At 53.4% G+C, this 20642-nt stretch overlaps 1 protein-coding gene across 1 annotated transcript; it reads left to right on the top strand.

The window, feature by feature from the left end:
* The first annotated feature begins 682 nt into the window (after positions 1–682).
* Positions 683–20642, top strand: ZNF746 (zinc finger protein 746). The gene is given in 8 exon segments (XM_028106328.2): positions 683–789; positions 3782–4081; positions 4209–4287; positions 5249–5362; positions 17656–17847; positions 18335–18460; positions 19562–19672; positions 19675–20642. Coding segments are annotated over 8 exon segments (1902 nt in total). The 5' UTR covers positions 683–765; the 3' UTR covers positions 20631–20642.

Below are 20642 nucleotides of genomic sequence, written 5' to 3'. Positions count from 1 at the left end.
CAGAAACCTGTGGGCCAAGCAGCATCGGTGGTGGTTCAGGGGGTCGGGAGGCCGGTGGGTCGGCTGGCCCGTGGGTCGGACAGCGCCGGTGGGTCGGTGGACCGGTGGATCCAAGTGGGTCGGTGGGTAGGGAGGCCGGTGGGTCTGTGGGTCAGTGAGTCAGGGTGTCGGAAGGATCGGCGGGCGGGTGGACTGGTGGATCGAGAGGTCAGGGAGTCGGTGGGCGGGGTCGGAGGTCGGGAGGTCAGGAGGTCGGGCGGTCGGGGGTCTGGAGGCCGGTGGGTCCGGGGGCCTGTGGGTCCGGGGTCGGGCGGTCGGGGATTCGGGAGGCCGGTGGGTCGGGGGTCGGGGAGACCCAGGGATCAGCGGGCGGGTGGACCCGCGGGTGGGTGGGTCTGCTGGCCAAGGGGCGGGGCGGGGCGGGGCGGGGCGGGGCGGGCGCCGCGCCTGCCGTTCGCCTCTCTGGGCTGCAGGTGGGGCTGTGCGGCCGCGCTGCCTCCAGGAAGCCTCACGGGCCTGCGCCGGCTCCCAGGATGCAGTGTGGACCGGCCGGGCGCTGACGGCGGCGGCGCGTCTGCGGGCGGAGCGGCGCGGGCCGGCCAGCGGGGAGCGCGGCGACGCGGGCGGGGAAGGCAGGGCCGGGCGGGCGCCGCCCGCGGAGAGGCCGGGGGCCGACCTGCGTGGAGCCGCGCGCGGCGGCGGCGGCGGCGGCGGCGGCGGCGGCGGCGGCGACTTCCTCCGGGCCGGGCCGGACAGTGCACGGCCATGGCCGAGGCGGCCGCGGCTCCGGTAAGGGCGGCCCGCGCGCACCGACGCGCGGACTCGGGGCCCGGGCCCCGCACACGGCGCCGCAGGCCCTGGGGAGGGGCTCCGTGGGCCGGGCCGGGCCGCCGGGCCTGGGCTCCGGCGAGCGGGGCGCGGGGTCCGCCGGGGCCTACGGCGCCCGTCGGCCGGGCCCCCCATTCGCGGCCGAGCCTGAGCAGAGCGGAACCGGTCGACCCCGCAGCGGAGGCCGCCCCACGCCGAGTTCCTGCAGCCCTCCGCGGCTTCCTGCCCCCGCCCCATCCGCTGGCCCCTTCATGTCCGCGCCCCCCACCCTGCGTCTCCTTTCTCTGCCCACCGCTCTGCTTCAGCGTTCCCTACCCCCCAGCTCCCCCCAGCGGCCTGGTGGCACCTGGGAGGTGTCCGAAGCGGCTTCGATTCCGCACACACCGAGTGCCCAGCTCGATCGAGGTCGGGGCGGAAGACAGCTGCTCCCTCTTGTAGAAGCAAGCAGGCACCATCGCTGTTAGGCATTATATTGTCCTCACAGCAAACCTGTGGGGTAGGTGCTCGTTCCGTCATACAAAAGAAAAACCCGAGGCCTGGAGAAGTTAACTTGCCTAGGATCTCACAGCCAGAAAGTGTGTGAAAAGATACAGTTGGTCTGTATTCAGGGACACATTGTGTGTTGGGGAAGCAGACAGGGACCCTGGTGATAACGATGCCAACAGAAAGAGGTGAGTGGTTCTTGCCTTGAGGCAGAAAGGTGCTCTGGGAGGGCAGAGGAAGGAGAGGGAGGGTCTGGCACCCCTTTCTGGCCTGGGCTTCTGTGATTTGAGCTGGGCTTTTGAGGAAGGCTAGGATTTCATCAGGCTGAGTGGACCAGTGGAGCTTTTCCGGTAGGGAGGTCAACTTGCGCTCAGAGAGAAGGCAGTGCCCAGCGGGTTCAAGGACCAGAATCCAGTCCCTGCTCCATGGAAGATGGTTTTGGTAGGGAGGCAGTGGGAGAGAAGGCTGCAGGGAGAGTTGGAAGGGGTTTTAATGCCTGGACTTCACCCTGTGGGTGGGGAGTCCTTGAAGGATTTGGAGTTCTCTTGCCATCGGCTCCTCTCAAGCATGGGGTTTCCACTTCCCTGGCAGGAGTCTGAGGACAGCCCCATATTATCCACCCACCATTTAGTAAGGAGCTGGGCCTGAGCACAAGCGGTCACCACCTCCCACTAAATAGTGCGAAGACCCATTGAAATGGTAAGCACACTGTGTGTGCCTTACTGTTTATAAAGGAGTTTATGCAGGTGTCCTTTTCCTGCAATGTAAAGATTGCATTCATATGGCAGTCAAGTGCACTCGGGGGCCGAATAGGATTTCAGTAGCTGGGGAGCCGGGTGACAAAGTGAATGGAGACTTCTGGAGCAAACTCTTGGAGGCTGGGGTCAGGTGGCAGGGACTGATCAGAAAGGACAAATGGGCAAGGGAAGGAATGGCGGCTGTCGTGGAGGGTGGCCCAGGGTGCCAGCCCAGCACAGTCCCTGCAGCCTCGGGGCAGAAGCACCCGCCTCCTGAGAGCAGGAGTCCCACCCACATCCAGCTGTGTCCCTCTAACAACTCTCTGCCCATCCAGCTCCTTCCCAGCGAAAGCCCTTCCTTCTTCAGGTCAGAGGTCATCTGGTGCGGCCTCCCTCCAAACAACCTCAGAAGCGCTAGGGTGCTTGACAGTTGTTTTTGGCCTCTGCGCACACACCTCTCACTATTATCCCCCCATGCTGTAGTTCTCGGTGCCTTTCTCCAAATGAGCCCACACTGCTCCCCACTAGTCACGTCTTCGTTTTGCAGATAGTCACCAACGATTTGTTTGGGAATAGTTTCCAGAATGTTGTAAGGAAACGTGCGCCCTCAGGCACAGCCAGAAGAAGGCGCAGATATCTGGACCTCCTCTCTGACCCAGGGGGGCCCACCTTCACATGTGGGTGGGTCGAGTGGTTCAGCCCCTACCCAAGGCAAAATGCGCCCTTTCCTCGGGGTCTCCAACTGCCAACTGTCAGGTCACTCAAGCTACGTGTGAACTTTCCAGCAACAGGGAAGTAAGTCACTGCTTGGGGGAAGCTTTATGACGGTTGTCGTACGCATAAAAGTCTAACCTTATGGCATATGTTTTACCTTCCTCACCAGTCTGTAAGGTGTGTCACTGATCCCGGAGTAGCTACAAAAATGTCAGAAAATAATTTTCCCCTTGGGAGGGGTGGGGACAGTGCGAGAAACAGACTCTCAGGGGGCCCGGTGGACCTGTGTTGATTTTGTCCCCTTGACACACCCCTGCCACGTGGGTCAGAAAGTCTTAACTCTTGGCTGGTGGGGATTTGCAGTAACGGTGATTTTTAGTTTAAGGAGGAGTAACTGGGGAGGGGACAGAATCAGATGGCACTGTGGGGAGAGGGACTAGCTGTTTGATTTTTATGTTTATTAAAAAGAGAGAGATGCTTTAAAAAAAAAAAAAAGAAAGAAAAGGCAGTTGAGCAATGCTCATGTTTGTGCCGGTTCAGTGAACCAGCTGTTTTTTTTGCTAGGTCATCATCCGTAGACAGTTCCTGTGTGATTATGATGGGAGGTGCTGGCTGGGCTCTAGTAAATCTGCAGTTTACTATTTATCCACTGAAACGCCCCAGCAGTGCTAAGTCACTGTTTATTTAGCAGAATTGCACTGAGCACCTTCTATGGGGCACACACTCTGCTGCAAAAAGCTGAAATACTGCCTTCAGAGAGCCCGTACGGGCAGATGCGGGAGGTCCCCGGCCAGTGCGTGCCGAGCCCTGGAGGGAAGGCACCTGCCCGGACGTCGGCGGTGTCTGAGTTACTCAGAGGAGCTGATCCTAGGCTGAGATCGGGCGTGTGGCCCAGGGCGTCCCCGCTTTCATTCCCAGCTCTGCACCTCCCGGCCCAGCTCCCCGGCACCTAGAGGAGAGGGGCTCAAGGAAGCGGTGGATGGAATGACTGAAGGTGGACTTCTCTTTGTTTCTGAAAGATCTCCCCATGGACGATGGCAGCCACAATTCAGGCCATGGAGAGGAAGATCGAATCGCAGGCTGCCCGCCTGCTTTCGCTAGAAGGGCGGACAGGGATGGCCGAGAAGAAGCTGGCGGACTGCGAGAAGACGGCCGTGGAGTTCGGGAACCAGCTGGAGGGCAAGTGGGCCGTGCTGGGGACCCTGCTGCAGGAGTACGGGCTGCTGCAGAGGCGGCTGGAGAACATGGAGAACCTGCTGAGGAACCGAAATTTCTGGATCCTGCGCCTGCCCCCGGGCAGCAAGGGGGAGGCCCCCAAGGTATCCCACGGGCACCTGGGGTGGCACAGCCCGAGGGACTGTGCCTGTGAGTGTGTGGGTGAGCGCGCGCGACACTGTTCAGGTGCCCGTGACCTTTGATGACGTGGCCGTGTATTTCTCTGAGCAGGAGTGGAGCAAGCTGGACGAGTGGCAGGAGCTCTACAAGCACGTGATGCGGGGCAACTACGAGACGCTGGTGTCCCTGGGTAAGGCATAATACTCATTCTTCTGTTACATGTGACTTTGAGAGTCCTCAAAACTCTCTCTCCATGTGGGTGGTTTTCGTCGCAACAATATGTAAATCACTAGAAACTCTGACCGTGCAAGGAGTTACCTCCTCCTCCTACTGAAGATGAGCATCAAGTGACCGAGTCGAAAGCTCCAACAACCTGATGAAGTTCATGGGTGGCCAGACAGAGAAGGGTGGTGGCATTTCTCCTAACCAGGCACAGAGCACGGACGTCTCTGTCCTGCTGACACAGAGTCTAAAGCCTCAGGCTACTCTCAGGTCCAGGATGGAATCGACCCACATTCCTTTAGCCTTTTCTTACAGAGATAGTGTGGCCTGTAAGATACCTGGCGACACTCCTCCGGGTTAGTGGAGAATAGGGGCAGACCATGTTTCCCATGGCCAGCGCTGTCTTTGTGCCTCAAGGCTCTGCTCCCTCAGACCCTGGGGCCGCGGTCACTCTCCACACATGGTAGCCCCAAGAGGCTGTTCCTGCCTGGGCTGCCTTCCTCTTGCGATGCTTTCTGTGTGACCCCAGAAGGGAACAGGGCCAGGCATGACGGTATATTTCAGTTTGAAGAAATGCGTTGCTTCTTAAGGGAGAGACTATCAGAGTGTCTTCACCTGGGCACGGACGTCTGGGGCCAGATGGTTGTTTGTTGTGGGGCTACTCTGTGCAGTGTAGGATGTTCAGCAGCATCCTGGCCTTGACCCACCCATGCCAGGAGCACCGCACCCCCAGCCCCCAGTCGTGACAATCAGAAATGTCTCCAGACTGCCAAACATCCCCTAGGAGGCAAAATTGCCCATGGTTGGGAACCAGTGCTCTATACTAATCTAGAAGTTTCGTTTCTTGGCCACTCGTGGATTCCCAGGCTGCCTGTCCACAGCTCTGAATGGAACCACATGGCAAAAGCTAACCTTTCTGTCCTTCTCAGACTACGCCATCTCCAAGCCCGAGGTCCTCTCCCAGACTGAGCAGGGGAAGGAGCCATGCAGCTGGCGTCGCCCGGGCCCCAAGGTTCCAGATGTTCCTGTGGACCCGAGTCCAGGTGAGGGGCTGAGGGAAGGCCAGGGACACCAGGCAGTCAGGTGGAAACAGGAAAGTAGAGGGGCAGGGAGGGCATGACCTTCTTTCCAGGAAGAGCCGAGGAGAAACCTCAGACGTGAATATTTTAAATCGAAGCTTTTTAATAGTTATGACCTGTAGCCTGTTCCCCTAACACTCCGGGAATACTGGAGTGGAACGAGGCAGCAAACCTGGTCTTTTAGAAGAGAGGTAGAGCCAGTGCACACAATTAGGGGGAGAGGGAGGAGAACACTCATAGGGAAGGTAGGAGTGCGTCGAAGACAAAATGTAATTCCTTCCCGGTTTTATGAAGAGCCAGCCTTGCCCCTATCCAGGAGCCAGTCCCATTGGCCACATGTTTCAGCATGGTTAGAACGACGGATTTGTTTAAGGTGAATCTGGATATCTGAGATCACTGCCTCGGATTTTCCTGGAGCCAGGCAGCACCTCTGAAAGTTAAGGGAGGGACAGGTGGATGCGTGAGAGAAGCCAGGTCACTGAAGTGAAGCCCTCGGCAGGTGTGGGGAGGCGACAGCCCATCCCTGGCCGGGAGGACCCTCCCCGCCAGCGGGCTCGGGCCTGCTTTCCGCCCAGAACCGCCGTGTCTGTCCCACCTGCCTCGGGGTCCCCTGGCGTCCGAACACCTGTGTTACTAAAAAGTCTGGCGGTGCTTCGTTTGTGGTTAACGACGTGCGTCTTCCGTGTTCGCTGTTTGATCGCAAGTAGGGTTTCAGGCTGCGGGAGCGGCGCATGCGCAGCGCCGGCCCCACGGCCGTGCCCAGGGGAGCGCTCGCCAGCTTCGTCCCGCAGACGTCCTCTGAGACTTTGCTAGGCGCCAGGGACAGAGCTGCAAGTGGAGGACAGAAAGATGACTAAGCAGGGCGCTGCGGAGTCTGAATGGAGAAGGGGACTCGGACACGGAGCCCGGCCTCCTAGGCTGCGGGGGAGAGGGGGGGGGGCCGGGGGCCCGCGGTGGGCGGTTCCCTTTACTTAGATCGTCCTTGTGGAGGCTCTCCGCTTCCCAGCCCGGCATCCGTGAGAGCGAAGAGGGGCCCAGAAATATGGTGGCTGCTAGCGAGACCCCACCATGCCCTCCCCTCCAACACAGACTCCACTCTCTGCCTCCAGCCCGTCAGCAAGAACCCCGTTACCCCCTACCCAGCTCAGCGAGAGAAGCCGGGCCCCCAGCTCGCTCCTCACCCTCTCTGGGCTTGGGCATCCCCTTGGCAAACGTCCTCTCCACTTCTCTTCAGCTGCTAAATTCTGCCGCCATGCCTCGGGGAACTCGGCCCCCAGCAAGACCTCCAGTCCTCCGGCTCCTCCCTGAGCATCCCCGCCTGTTCTTGTCCAGATGAGTCCTGGTCCTTCCAGGGGCCCTGCCTCCGCCGCAGCCCACCCCTTCCCCCCATCCCCCCTAGCCCAGGCATGGAAGGCAGCCGTGTCGCCGCGTGCCTGCTCCATGGGGCCTCTGTGCTAGTCTCCCCTCCTCCCTAGAAACCCCCGCCTTTCACTCGGATGCCTCCCCTCTTCCTACCGCCTCCTGCAGACCTCGTCTCTGCTCCTACCATTGTGGCTGGCGAGGGCGGCATGCACAGACGGCCCTCTGAGCACCCCAGCCTCCACTCCCTCTCCACCACCCACTCTGAGGTCATTCCCTGTTGCCGACAGTGATGCATCCCTCCCATCATCTTACTTTGAGCTTGGCCCCTCCTGTCCTTGCAGATCTCTCTTCCCAGTGCCCCGACCCCAGCATCCAGCCCTTTCACTGCCCAGCTGGTCCTGGGTGCCCTCTTTGCCCAGCCAGGACTCTGGTCCAGGGTCACCCTCGCCCCCTCTCCCCCGTTAGTCATTGTGCTCACCCGGCAGAAACATAATCCTGGTTAAATCTGTCTGCCTGTCGTGCACCTGCTCCCATGCAGCTGCACGTGGCTGGAGACAAGAGAGAGAGAGACACACACACACACACACACACACACACACACACGCCCACCCGCCCACCCGCCCACCCCGCCACAGCCCTCTATTTCTCACCTACAGTCCCAGGAGTGTCTCCTTGGTCCAGTTGCCCAGAGGTTGGCAAACTGTGGCCTGTAGGCCAAATTGCGCACCATCTGTTTTTTGGCCCACAAGTTTAGAATGGTTTTCATGTTGAACAAATACTGTTTAACTGAAAAAAGAAACAGAACTCACTGCCCTTCCACCCCACCGGCCTGTCTGTTCCACCCATGCCCCGTTCTCTGTGTTGGCTGCAGCGGTCACCCCTCCCACTGAAGGCCTGCTCCACTGGGCACTAGATCCAGTCCAGGCCACCTTGGCGAGGACTCACACCCCCCCATCCTTCCCATCAGCATCTGCCCCTGCCATCATTTGCCCGGTTTGGACACCGACCACTCGTGACCCCACACCCCTGCAGCAGCCCCCCCATTTCTGCCCTCGTCGCGTCCCGCTCCCCAGGAGCGCCCTCCTGCAGTGCCTGCTTTCTCCCATTCCTCTTCCACTCTGGAGGCCTTTCCATCAACACTCCTGTCAAGGCCACAGGGGCTGCCATAGCGTTAAAGGTCTGGTCTTACCATTGGTGACATTTGCCACCGTTGATCACTCTCTTCCCAGATTCGCTGCTTTGACAGGATGCCTCCCCCTCCTGGTTTCGTCCTGCCTTACTTAACACCTTCCCTTTGCTATTTCCCCATGCTCTTTCTGGCCTCTAAGTGTCGAGGTGCCCTTCCTCCTCTCTATGTGGCGGTCTCCACCATCCCGGCAGTGGCTGGGAGGGCTCCGTGTGCCACCTGGGTGCCGACAGTTCCCACGGTGTGCCTCCTGCCTGGCTTCTCCCTGAATTCACACCCGGCTGCCTGGTCTGTCTCCACTCGGGTGGGATAGACGTCTCATGCCAAGCACACACCCAGCGGAGCGCCTCCTCCCCTCGTCCCTCCACCCCACGTCTCCCCTGCTGCAGTGGCCAGCTACCCACCCTCCAGTTGCAGGCGGAGACCCAGGGCTCGGCCTCAGCCCTTTCTCACACCCACAGCCATCGGGGATCCTAGTAGCTAGCACTCCCTTCAGACTCATCCAGAATGCTATCACACCCCATCTCCTCTACCCTGCCACCCAAGCCCATCGTCTCCTGTGGTCACCTCCCAACCAGCCTCCCTGCTCCTGCGATGATCCCCCAGAGTAGGCCCTACGCCCTTTCCTTCAAATCCCCTTACGGGCTTCCCACTGCCTCGGAGACTCTGGCTCACGTATCTGTTTGCGTCTCACTCCCTCTGTTCCCACCATACCATCCTCCCTGCTGCTTCCCCCAACACTCCAGGCTGCCCCAGCCTCAAGCCTTTGCACTTGCAGCACCCTCTGCCAGTGCCCTTCAGGTCCTCCCCAGGCTCCACCCATTACCTCCTTCAGGGCTCTGTTTATTTAACATTTAAATCACCACCTTATTTAAAATTACAGCCCCTGTCCCCACCCAGAATTTCCAGTCTCCTTTCCCTGCTTTGGTTTGTTCTACAGCAGAGAGCATCATCTATTATGTGTATTTCGAGATTGTTATATATATTTCACATTTACAGAATCGATAGAGATCTAGATATTACATGTATTTCAGAGAGAGAGCTGATAGATTTCACGTTTGTAGATTAATATATGGCCGGCCGGGCTCTCCCCATTAGGATGTAAATTTCAAGAGGACAAGCACTTTTATTTCTTTTGTTCATATGATCATTCCAGGCACCTTGAACTGCCTAGCACAGAGTAGAAATTCAACAATTACTTGTTGAATGTATGTAGCGTATACGTAATTTAAAATATTTTTGTGTTATGTGTGTTAAATTCCTTGTTAGATTTCCTAGTCTCATTCCTCCCCAGGGTAACCAGTTGTCCTGAAGTGGATGTTTACCCTTTCCATCCGCATTTGGAAACTGTCATTTAAAGCTATTATGTACATATGTAGCCATAAGCAACATATAATATGGTTTGTGTGTTTTGAGAAATGGTATAAATGTCATTATATTTACACATCAATATCGTGTACTTCAGATTTATCTCTGTTGATGCAGATAGATCAAGTTCATTCATTTTAACAGATGCTTAATATCCCAAAAGCAACTACATTCCAGCTTGTTCTCCACTGGTCTGTTGATTTGCACTTCAGCTGTGTCTGATTTTTCACTCTCACGAGTGGTGCCGCAGTGGGCAGCCTGACCCTTGTCTGTCTGTGTCCTGCGCTGCGGCCTCTCCGGGGAGCAGACCAGGGGGGACCCCCTGCATCGCTGGGCATGCTTGTCTGCACCTCCACCATTGCCATGGTTACGCAGCTGGTCCTGCTCCCATCAGCAGCCAGGAGTGCCTGTTGTCTTACATCCTTGCCCTCCTTCAGCATTAGCTCCTTGCCAATCTGATGGAGGTTGAGATGGCATCGTGTTTTAATTTGCGTTTCCCCGACTCTTAGTGAAGCGGAGCGTGCTTTTCGAGTTTATTTGGTTTCTTCAGTGAATTGTCTTTTTCTGTTTTTCTACTGTTGCTTTTCACTCTCGTACTGATGCAGACTTCTGTCTATAGGTTCCGGATCCAAACACTTCATCTGTTATTTGCATCACACATGTCTTCTCCCAGCCTGTGGCCGGTCTTTCAACTTTGTCTTTTGCTTGTACAGAAGTCTTCATTTTGGGTACAGTCAAACCTACCAGTGTTTTCCTTTATGATCTGCTTTTTTCTATCTTAGGATAGCCTTCCCTACCTCACTGCAGGTCAGAAAGACATTCTTCTCCATCTTCTTATAAAACTTTTAAAGTTTTGCTTTGCACATTTAAGTCTTTAATTTATCGAGAATTAATATTTGTGTAGGTTACGAGGGAGAATTTAAATTTCCCACAAGGACATCTGATTTCCCAACAAAGTCTGCTGAATATTCTGGCTTTTCTCCAATGACTTATAATGCCAGTTTGGTCATGAACCAGGTTCCCCTGCATACACTTGGTTTCTGAGCTCTTTATTTTTTGCTTTTTTGGTCTTTGTCTCTACACCAACACTCCCTGTTCTAGCTTCATAAGAAGCCCTCATATCTAGAAGACTAAGCCTTCCCTACTTGCTCTTCAAAAACTTTTCAAGACTCTGTTCATGAGTTTCAGAATCTTTATGTCAAGTTCTCAGAAAATCCTGCTGGAATTTTGATTGGAACTGCATTTATCATTTCATTTCTGGAGAATAAGGCTCCTCACAATATGAGCCCCTCTCCCCGTGGGAAGACTCACTGAGTGAAGGCTTCCGGGTGGCCTGAATAGGCTTCATGGTTTTCTCCAATCGTTGTTTCTATTGTGAATGGCATTTTCATATTAACTACATTTTAAATAGTTATTACAAGTATATAGCTCTGCTGTTGACTTTCTTTAGTAAAAGACCCCTTTTGTTCAACCTGCTTATTATTTCTAGTAATTGACTTGCCAGTTTAGATTCTCATGGATTTTGTTCCGTAGACGGTTGTGCCTTCCTCATAACACAAAAGTTATCTCTTCTTTTAAAATTGTTATAACTTTATTCTTCTTGTTTGGCAGTTTGGCCAGGATGTTGAGTGCTCCCAGAGATGGCCAGCATCCTTATCTGTGAGGTGCTTCGAAGGTCTGGGCAGTAAGGCTGGTTTTTGCCAAAGACTTTTGATGATACTCTTTTTATAAGTTTATAGACGTGGGACACCTGGGTGGCTCAGTCGGTTAAGCGTCTGCCTTCGGCTCGGGCTGTGGTCCCAGAGTCCTGGGATCGAGTCCTGCATCAGGCTCCCTGCTCAGCGGGGACCCTGCTTCTCTCTCTGCCTGCCACTCCCCCTGCTTGTGCTCTCTCTCTCTCTGACAAATAAATAAACAAAAATCTTAAAAAAAAATATGTACAGAACAAAATCCATGTAACCGTTAGAGAGTAAGAGTCATACCCCAGCATCAGAAATAGATCACAACCCAGAACCTTCCATTGCCCCATGGTCCCTCTCTGATCCCATTCCCCTCCCTCCCTTTTACAGATAACCAGAAAATTCAGGAGATGTGATCAGTCCCTTGCTTTTCTTTATATTTTTATTCCTTATCTATATATTCCTAAATAACACTGCGAACTTTGTAGGAATGAGCTCACACCATCCATATTCTTCTTTAGCTTGCTTTTCTCACTGGCCCTTGTTGCTGAGAGTCGTCTGGTGTTGACGCGGCACAGCTGCCCCTTTTCCTTTTCACCACTTCATGGTTTTCGTGCTGTTTCTAACTTGTTTGCTTTTAGGAACGATGCTGTTGTGAAAATTGTGAAGCATGTGTCAAAGTTTCTCTAGGTGTAGACCCGGGAGTGGAACTGCTGGGTCGTAGGAAAGATGCATGTTGGGCTTTTCCAGGTCACGTCTGTGTGCTCTGTAAAGTGGCCTGCCCACGGTGCCCAGCCGCCCACGGCCCCTCATCCTCACCAGCCCTGGGAACGCCTCCCATCCTCATCTCTGCCCATCTGGAGGGAGTGCATCGGTTTAAAATTCCTATTTTAAAATGTGCATTTTCCCAATTAACGAGGTTGAACATTACATCCTCTGTGTATAGACCACTTGTCTCCTCTTCTGTGAAATGCCTGTTTATGCCTTTTGTCCGTTTTTCTTTTGTTTTCCCTTTACTTACTGATTTGTAGGAGCTCCTTTCATGTTCTGAATATTAATCTTTTTCTTGGGCGGGTGTATTGCCAATATCTTCTCCATTTATGGTATATTTTAAAGAACAGATGCTTTTGATTTTAATGTACTTGGATTTTACCTTTATGATTTGTCCTTTTTATGTCATAAACAATTAAGAAATTTCCCCTACCTCAAGGCAGTAGTACACCATCTCACGTTTGCTTCAAAAGTTCTGCCTTTCACATTCAAGTTCTTAGTGGTAGAGGGAGGTTGGGACCCTGGTTCTTTCTCACTAGCGCTTTGGGTCATCTTTTCCTTTGCTCTGGGGGTCATCTTCCTAATTACCTTATAACAAGTTCTGTGAAAAATCCAGCTGGGATTGTGGTTGGAGTTGCATTCACTCTCTCAGTCGCGTTGGGGAGAATGGACCCCTGTGCTGTATTGAGGCACATTATTGGGGAATGTCCTAAGCCGCCTCCATGTAGCTCATCTGTCTCATGTGCCTCAATGAAGTTTTAGAATGTTCTCCAAACTTGTTGTTAGATATATTCCTAGGTTCCTTGTATTATTTTTTTAAAGATTTTTTCCTTGTATTTTTTTTTTAATTGCTATTGTCAGTGGTGCTTTTTTTTTTTTTTTTTTTTTTTTAGAGAGAGCTTGAGATCTGGGAGGGGAGGAGCAGAGGGAGAGAGAGAATCGAGCAGGCTCCACTCCCAGCCCAGAGCCTGACACAGGGCTCCGTCTCACAGCCCTGAGATCAAGACCTGAGCGTAAATCAAGAATTGGAAGCTTAACCGACAGAGCCACCCAGGCGCCCCAGTGGTGCCTTCTTTTTTTCAACATGCTTTTTCTGTTTGTTGCTGACACCTGCTGGGGGGCTGGAGGGGCAGGGAATTCCTTTTTCCCAGTGCCTGTTCTCATGCAGAAGGGGTCAATTCTGTGACGTCCCTCCCTCTCTCTCTACCCCTGGGCATCCTTCCAGGGGGCCCACCAGGAACATACCTCATCATCAGAGAGTTTGGGAGCAGAACTGGACAAGCACAGTCCTTACCCATCCATCCAACCCCCCCTTGGGCAGCTGGCCACCCCCAGGGGCCAGGCCATCTCTGTTGCTCTGTTGGGGACAGGCTCCTTCACTGTGGTCCAGCAGGGGGGACTTCCTACCCTAAAGCAGTAGAGTTGCACTGACTACTTGACCCTTAATTTTCTACCTGTCTTCTCCTTCGTAATATAAACATACGAGGTCATAAAATACCCTCTAAGTACCATTGTAGTTGTAGCTCACACATTTTGATAAATACTATCTTTATTGGCTGGACGCCTGGGTGGCTCAGTCGTTAAGCGTCTGCCTTCGGCTCAGGTCACGATCCCAGGGTCCTGGGATCGAGCCCCACATCGGGCTCCTTGCTCGGCGGGAAGCCTGCTTCTCCCTCTCCCCCTCTCCCTGCTTGTGGTCCTTCTCTCGCTGTGTCTCTCTCTGTCAAATAAATAAATAAAATCTTTAAAATATATATATATATCTTTATTGGCATTAGGTTCCAAATATCTTCTCATTTTCATTGTCATTTGTCCTTAGAGCCTTGGATTATTTAGAAAACATACGTATTTTTAAATTTTAGTACATATGAGGAGTTTGGGGATATCTGTTCTTGATTTCTGACCTAATGTTATAGTCAGAAAATAAGGGTATAAAGTACAAATCTTTTAAATTTACCAAAGTTCAGGGGCGCCTGGGTGGCTCAGTCGTTAAGCGTCGACCTTCGGCTCAGGTCATGGTCCCAGGGTCCTGGGATCGAGCCCCGCATCGGGCTCCTGGTCGGCGGGGAGCCTGCTTCTCCCTCGCCCACTCCCCCTGCTTGTGTTCCCTCTCTCGCTGGGTCTCTCTCTGTCAAATAAATAAATAAAAATCTTTAAAAAAAAATTTACCGAAGTTCATTTTATGGTCTAGAAAGTATTCATTTTTCCCTACTGTTCTGTGTGGCTTGAAAAACTTGTGTTTTCCTTGTCTTTAGAGCCTACTACGTCCATTTGATCGGGCTTGTTAATAGTGTTACTCGAATTTCCTATAACCTTGAGTCAGCTAGATTTATCAGTTACAGAAACAGGTGTGTTGAACCCCCCGCTCCCCCCCCCCCCCCCCGCTGAGAAGTTGGGAGTTGTTTATTTCTCCTGGAGTTTTGCTTTATTATTTTGAAGCCAAGGTATTAGATTAAACATTTATAGAATTACTTTCTCTTTCTGGTCAATGTAACATTGCACAGTGACCCTTTTTATTTCTATGAATATTTCTCTTTTCAAAAGCTATTTCCTCTGATATGGTATAACTACATCTTTTTTTAAAATGTCTTTATTCTGGCTTTTATTCTTTTACACTGCTCTTGCATCCTTCTGTTTTAATTGCGTCTTTTGCAAACAGCATATAGCTAGGTTTCTTCGGTTTTTTGTCGTTGTTGTTGATGTTGTTTTTTGTTGTTGTTTTTTTTTTGCCAGAGAGAAAGAGAGAGCACAAGCAGGGGGAGTAGCAGGCAGAGGGAGAAGACGTGGGGCTCCATCCCAGGACCCTGGGATCATGACCTGAGCCGAAGGCAGACGCTTAACCACTGAGCCACCCAGGCACCCCAGTTTCTTGTTCGTTTTTAGTGTAATCATCTTTACCTTTTAAATGTCCAAAGCGGTGGGCACTAGGCACATATGGCTGTTGGTCACTTAAAAAGTTCTGTAAAAGGGGCGCCTGGGTGGCTCAGTCGGTTAAGCGTCTGCCTTCGGCTCAGGTCATGATCCCAGGGTCCTGGGATCGAGCCCCGCATCAGGCTCTCTGCTCAGCAGGGAGCCTGCTTCTCCCTCTCTCTCTGCCTGCCGCTCTGCCTACTTGTGTTCGCTCTCTATCTCTCTGTCAAATAAAATCTTTGGCAAAAAAAAAAAAGTACTATAAAAGGGCACCTGGGTGGCTCAGTCAATTAAGCATCTGCCTCTGGCTCAGGTCATGATCCCAGGGTCCCAGGATTGAGCCCCGTGTCGGGCTCCCTCTCAGTGGGGAGTCTGCTTCTCTCTCTCTCTCCCCCCATTTCCTGCACTCTCTCTCTCTCTCTCTCAAATAGATAAAACTTTTTTAAAAAGTGATGTAAAGATGAAATACATAAATTTTGGACATTTTTGATATATTGGGTTAATTAAAATATATTATTAAAACTAATTTCACCTGTTTCTTTTTACTTATTTATTTTTTTAATATAACTACTAGAAAACCTAGAATGAGCTACGTGGCCTGCACAGTTTCTCCAATGGACAATGCTGGTCCAACCTGCTTACACTGATCGCGTTCGCTAGCATGTTTGGATTCTCACCCACCATCTTGAATTGTGTTCAGACCTTGGACCACCTTTTCTATATTTCTTTTTTAGTACCCTTCCTTTGAGAGTTCTTCATTTAGATTCTTTCTTCCTCAAACTATTTTTTTCCTTTTTTTTCTTTTAAGATTTTATTTATTTATTAGAGAGAGCACACAAGCGGGGGTCCGGGCAAAGGGAGGAGAAGCAGGGACTTCCCCCGACTCGGGACTCGATCCCAGAGTCCTGGGATCATGACCTGGGCTGAAGGTAGACACAACCAGCTGAGCCACCCAGGCGCCTCTCAAACTAGTATTATTTTTAATAAGTTTGGAAGTTACATGTTCTGTTTCTGTTCTTTTAGAGGAGACTTTAGGAGTTTTTTTTTTTTCCTTACAAATATATCCTTTAGAAGTCTTTTGTGGGTCTGTGAGTGACAGACTCTCAGTTTGTGTTTGTATAGGAGTTTTTATGTGTCTGAAAATACTCTTACTCCATTCCTGTATTTGAGGGATATGGATTCTAGTGTGAATGTTATTTTCTCCTAGCCCCTTGAAGATGCTTTGCTGAGAGGGAGAAGCTGAGAAGCCATCCAACCGTCCAGCCATTGTGGCCTTGTGGGCGGTCTGCCTTGTCCTCCACCAAGCAGCCTCTGACTCTGGGGGCCTGCAGTCTTTCCACATGTCCAGGCAGGGATTTCTTTCTCTTGATCCAGCTTTAATCATCAGTAGTTTTCAACGGTTTGGGAAATTTTGCAGTATTATCTCTCCGAATATTGCCTTGCCTGCCTTCTCCCTACTTCTTCATTTTGGAATGTTTTCGTACTGTCCTTCATAACGGTGGACGTCTCTTCATATTTTCAGCTCCGTCCATCATTTCTTATCTGTCTTCTAGTTAGCTCACCATCCTCGGCTCGGTTCTTTGCTTTCTGTTTTGCCTATAAACTGGATTTTTAAATTTCAGTGATTTTATTTTACAATTCCAAAGTTATATGTTCTTCTTTTTTCAAAATCTGACTGGTCTGTTTGGGTAGGCTCTGATTTATCAGACTCTCCCCCTTTTTATTTTTCCAGATATATTAAACTTTGTATTCTGCGTATGATAATTCCAGTATCCAGCATCTCTGCAGGCCAGATCCTGCAGTACATGACCTCTGATCCCCTGAGGCTGCCACTTTTCTTGTTGAGGTGGTGATTTGTAGTGGTGAGCTCAGTAACTCCTGCAAGCTATGTGGAAAATGCTGTCCTCCTGAGATTCTCTGTCCGCCTCTACTGGTTCTCGGGGCCACCACGGTCTCGGCCTGGAGGCTTTCAGGCCACTCTGTGGTGTGACCTGGCAGGGGACAGCCTTGGGCACAGGCCGCAGTGCGTCAACTCCCAGGGTGGTACTTAGGTCCCTGCACCCTTCGGCTTGTTCTTTTTTCTGTAGTTCTTGGGAGTCAGTTCGGCCACGACTCTCATGTTGTTTGGCTCCTCTTCTGGTTGTAAGTTTAGTTTTTTCATAGGGACCTGAGTTGTGGGGGTGTCCCCTGGGGGGCAGGTTTGCATTTGCCTGTGCTGGGGGGCCTCATGGGTTGTGGCGGGGGAGGGGGGGTTAGCCAATGTTTCTGTGGATTTCTCAGCTTCTGGTCTCTGCACCGTGTGGGTGGTATGAATTCAGTGTGGACGTGGGAAAATTCCACTTTCTTAGGGTGGCTGTCCCACCCATGGCCCTAGACAGGTGGCAGCTTCCTGGTAGTGCCCTCAGGTAGATGGAATTTTTCTAGTCCCCAGCTCACTAGGACGGAGCCTCATGGCTCAGACAGCTCAGCAGGGCTCTTAGCCTCGCTTGGGCATCAAAGCCCAGTCCCTAAGGCCTGTGTCCTGTTCCAGCAACTCGCTGGGTTGCTTGGCTCCTGTTTGAACTCTTGATTGACTTTGCATTAGCTGTTTGATTCTTGTATCTGGAATCTTTCTTTTATGCTTACTTATATACAGGTGGGGAAGTAAGGTTTGGGGGGGGATATTTGGAGTGACTTTTTATATAGCATTTCTGTTAAAAGAGTGAGGGCAGGACTTGCCCAGAGCAGCTCAGTCTTCTGCGTGGGCCAGAGGTCCCGCCCTGAGAATGCCTTCCCATCCTGCTCTATGCTCAATACCATGTGACCTCATGCTTTGCCCAGAAGGCCCTGCTGTCCCCGCTGCTCTGGCCTTCCATTCCCACCAGGTTCTCTTGCTTTTTGACCCCTGTAAGCCCCTGCGTCCACGTCCTTGGCTGGATGTGTGTCCGCCCCAGGCCCGAGGGGCCCTGATGCTGTATGTTCATGCCCTTTCCCTTTCTTAGGCTCGGGGCCCCCAGTTCCTGCCCCTGACCTCTTAATGCAGATCAAGCAGGAGGGCGAGCTCCAGCTCCAGGAGCAGCAGGCTCTGGGGGTAGAGGCATGGGCAGCCGGACAGCCAGATATCGGGGAGGAGCCGTGGGGCCTCAGCCAGCTGGACTCCGGAGCAGGAGACGTCTCTACAGATGCTGCCTCTGGTGAGTGGCCACAACCAGAGCAGACACCAGGAACGAGATGCAGGGACTAAGGGCAGGGTGCAGGGAAGGAGCTTCTGGAAGCACTGTGGGAGCTGTGGGCTCCTGACTCATGGAGAAGTTTCCCCACCTGAAGGCAGGGGGCTGTACCAAATGATATTTTGCAGGCCCCACCGTGGGTTGGATGATGCTCTTGTCTTGGCATCTCTCTGCCTGACCTTCATCAGCTGCACTCCCGTTCCTGCCCCCACCATTGGGCATTTAAATTGCCAGATGCCTCATATTCAAGAAGCCTGTATGAAATAAATAACATCTGAGCCTCCTGGTGCCTCAGAGAAGGAGCAAAAGAGAGAACTGGGTGTGGGAGAGGCGGGGCTGTTTGCTCCCACAGAAAAGGCGGGGTCTTAGGGTCTAGCCTGCCCTTCCTTTCGCACAGGCTTTCCGCGCCCTTCCTTCCCCTAACCCACGGGCTCTGATCTCTTCATTGCAGGCGTCCACTCCAACTTTTCAACCACTCTCCCACCCACTTCCTGGCAGGCGGACCTCCCTCCCCACCATCCTTCTTCAGCATGCTCAGACGGGACACTGAAGCTCAACACAGCGGCCTCCACGGAAGGTATGGGGTGGCAGAGGACGGGAAAGGGTCGCATCTTCCTGGGAGGCCGCCTCAGCCCAGGGTCCTCACTCTTACCAGTGAACTGCCCTGACCTTTCGGCCAACAGGCCGTTAGGTGTCTGTGACGTATGGACTCTACACAGTCTGTCCTTTATCTCCTTCCAAATTCTTAGACTTGGACAGCCTTTCTTGAGAATGTTTCTGGCTGTCCCTTTCTCATATGGTCTGAACCAGTAACCCTGGTAAGCTGATCCGTTGAGAGGATGTGCCTCCTGCCCAGGCTCAGCAATCCTGGCTCCTGGCTGGCACTGAAAAGCCAAAAGCAAACCACAACCGCTTCTTAGGTATCAGCACTACCAAAGACAGGTGTCTGAAGGCCAGAATCAGAAGAACAACTACCAAATTTATGTATTGGCTTTCTTTTCACTTCGGTTTTGAAGGCCAGTTGTCTGTTACTTTAATCATTTCTATCATATTTTAGCCCCCCCAAAATGTGCTAAAAGCCTGCATCCCTGATCTAAAACTTCAGGATGTGAGATTCAAGTGCATTTATATAAAATCAAAAACATTTATACTATTTCACTAATATTTTTATCATTAGCATGCTAAGTGCTTTCAGACGTGTCATCAGGTTTAATCCTCATACAACCCTATGAAATAGAGTATTCATAGAGGAGGTGTTGGTCAGAGAACTACCTGAAGCTCACAGCTGGCCTGGGGGGCGGGGGGGGGGGGGGGGGGGAGGGGCGGAGCACAGTACAATCGTAGATACATCGGAGCCCAGCACTGGGCTTCTGCCCTTTGGCTACTTGGCCACCAATGGTCAGCTTCAGGATAAACGCATGATTAGTCTTGATTGCCAGCGTGAACTCGGAACGTGGTGAGCGGATACATTGGCTTTACCTGTGAAGGGCCTCATCCACAGGCTGAGGCAGCCCCAGGCCCGCGGGGAGGATGCCCTGCTGAGCCGGATCCTGAGGCAGGGAGAGTAGGGCTCAGCGGTGGTCGGGGAGCTGAACAGCCCGATGAAAGTATCAGGTCTTCCTTCTCTAAGTAGGTACCGGGACAGAATGATACGGGGTCTTTCTGTCTTTCTCAGCAGATGTAAAAATTGTGATAAAAACAGAAGTCCAGGAAGAGGAGGTGGTGGCCACACCCGTGCATCCTACTGACCTAGAGGCTCATGGGACCCTGTTTGGACCAGGCCAAGCCACAAGTTTTTCCCTAGTCCTGTCCAGGAAGGAGCCTGGGAGAACCAGGGCAGCTCCTTCCCCAGCCAGGACCCCGTGCTGGGGCTGAGAGAGCCCGCCCGGCCTGAGCGGGACATGGGTGAGCTCAGCCCGGCCGTGGCCCAGGAGGAGACCCCCCCCGGGGACTGGCTCTTTGGGGGGGTCCGGTGGGGCTGGAATTTCAGGTGTAAACCCCCTGTGGGCCTGAACCCGAGGACTGGGCCCGAGGGGGTGCCCTACACCTCCCCTGACAACGGAGAGGCTGTGCTGGACCCCACCCAGGCCCCGAGACCCTTCAGTGACCCCTGTAAATACCCCGGCCGGACAAAAGGCTTCGGCCACAAGCCAGGCCTGAAGAAGCACCCCGCAGCCCCTCCGGGAGGGCGGCCCTTCACCTGCGCCACGTGCGGGAAGAGCTTCCAGCTGCAGGTCAGCCTGAGCGCGCACCAGCGCAGCTGCGGGCTGCCGGAGGGGGCGCCGGGGGGCGCGGCGGCGGCGGCGGCGGGCGGCGGGGCGCGGGACGGCAGCGCGCTGCGGTGCGGGGAGTGCGGGCGCTGCTTCACGCGGCCGGCCCACCTCATCCGCCACCGCATGCTGCACACGGGCGAGCGGCCCTTCCCCTGCACCGAGTGCGAGAAGCGCTTCACCGAGCGCTCCAAGCTCATCGACCACTACCGAACCCACACGGGCGTGCGGCCCTTCACCTGCACCGTCTGCGGCAAGAGCTTCATCCGCAAGGACCACCTGCGCAAGCACCAGCGCAACCACGCGGGGGGGACCAAGGGCCCGGCCCGCGGCCAGCCCCTCCCGCCCCTCCCGGCCGGCCCCCCGGACCCCTTCAAGAGCCCGGCCTCTAAAGGACCCTTGGCCTCCACAGACCTTGTGACCGACTGGACTTGTGGCCTGAGCGTCCTGGGACCCAGCGATGGCGCGGACCTGTGAGCCACCCCCCCC

The sequence above is a fragment of the Eumetopias jubatus genome, unplaced genomic scaffold (genome assembly GCF_037043125.1).
Source record: "Eumetopias jubatus isolate StellerSeaLion01/CBP00866 unplaced genomic scaffold, mEumJub1_p1.0 scaffold_14, whole genome shotgun sequence".
Taxonomy (NCBI): domain Eukaryota; kingdom Metazoa; phylum Chordata; class Mammalia; order Carnivora; family Otariidae; genus Eumetopias; species Eumetopias jubatus.
The sequence above is the reverse complement of the archived record's forward strand: the minus strand, read 5'-3'. Positions and strand labels throughout refer to the sequence as shown.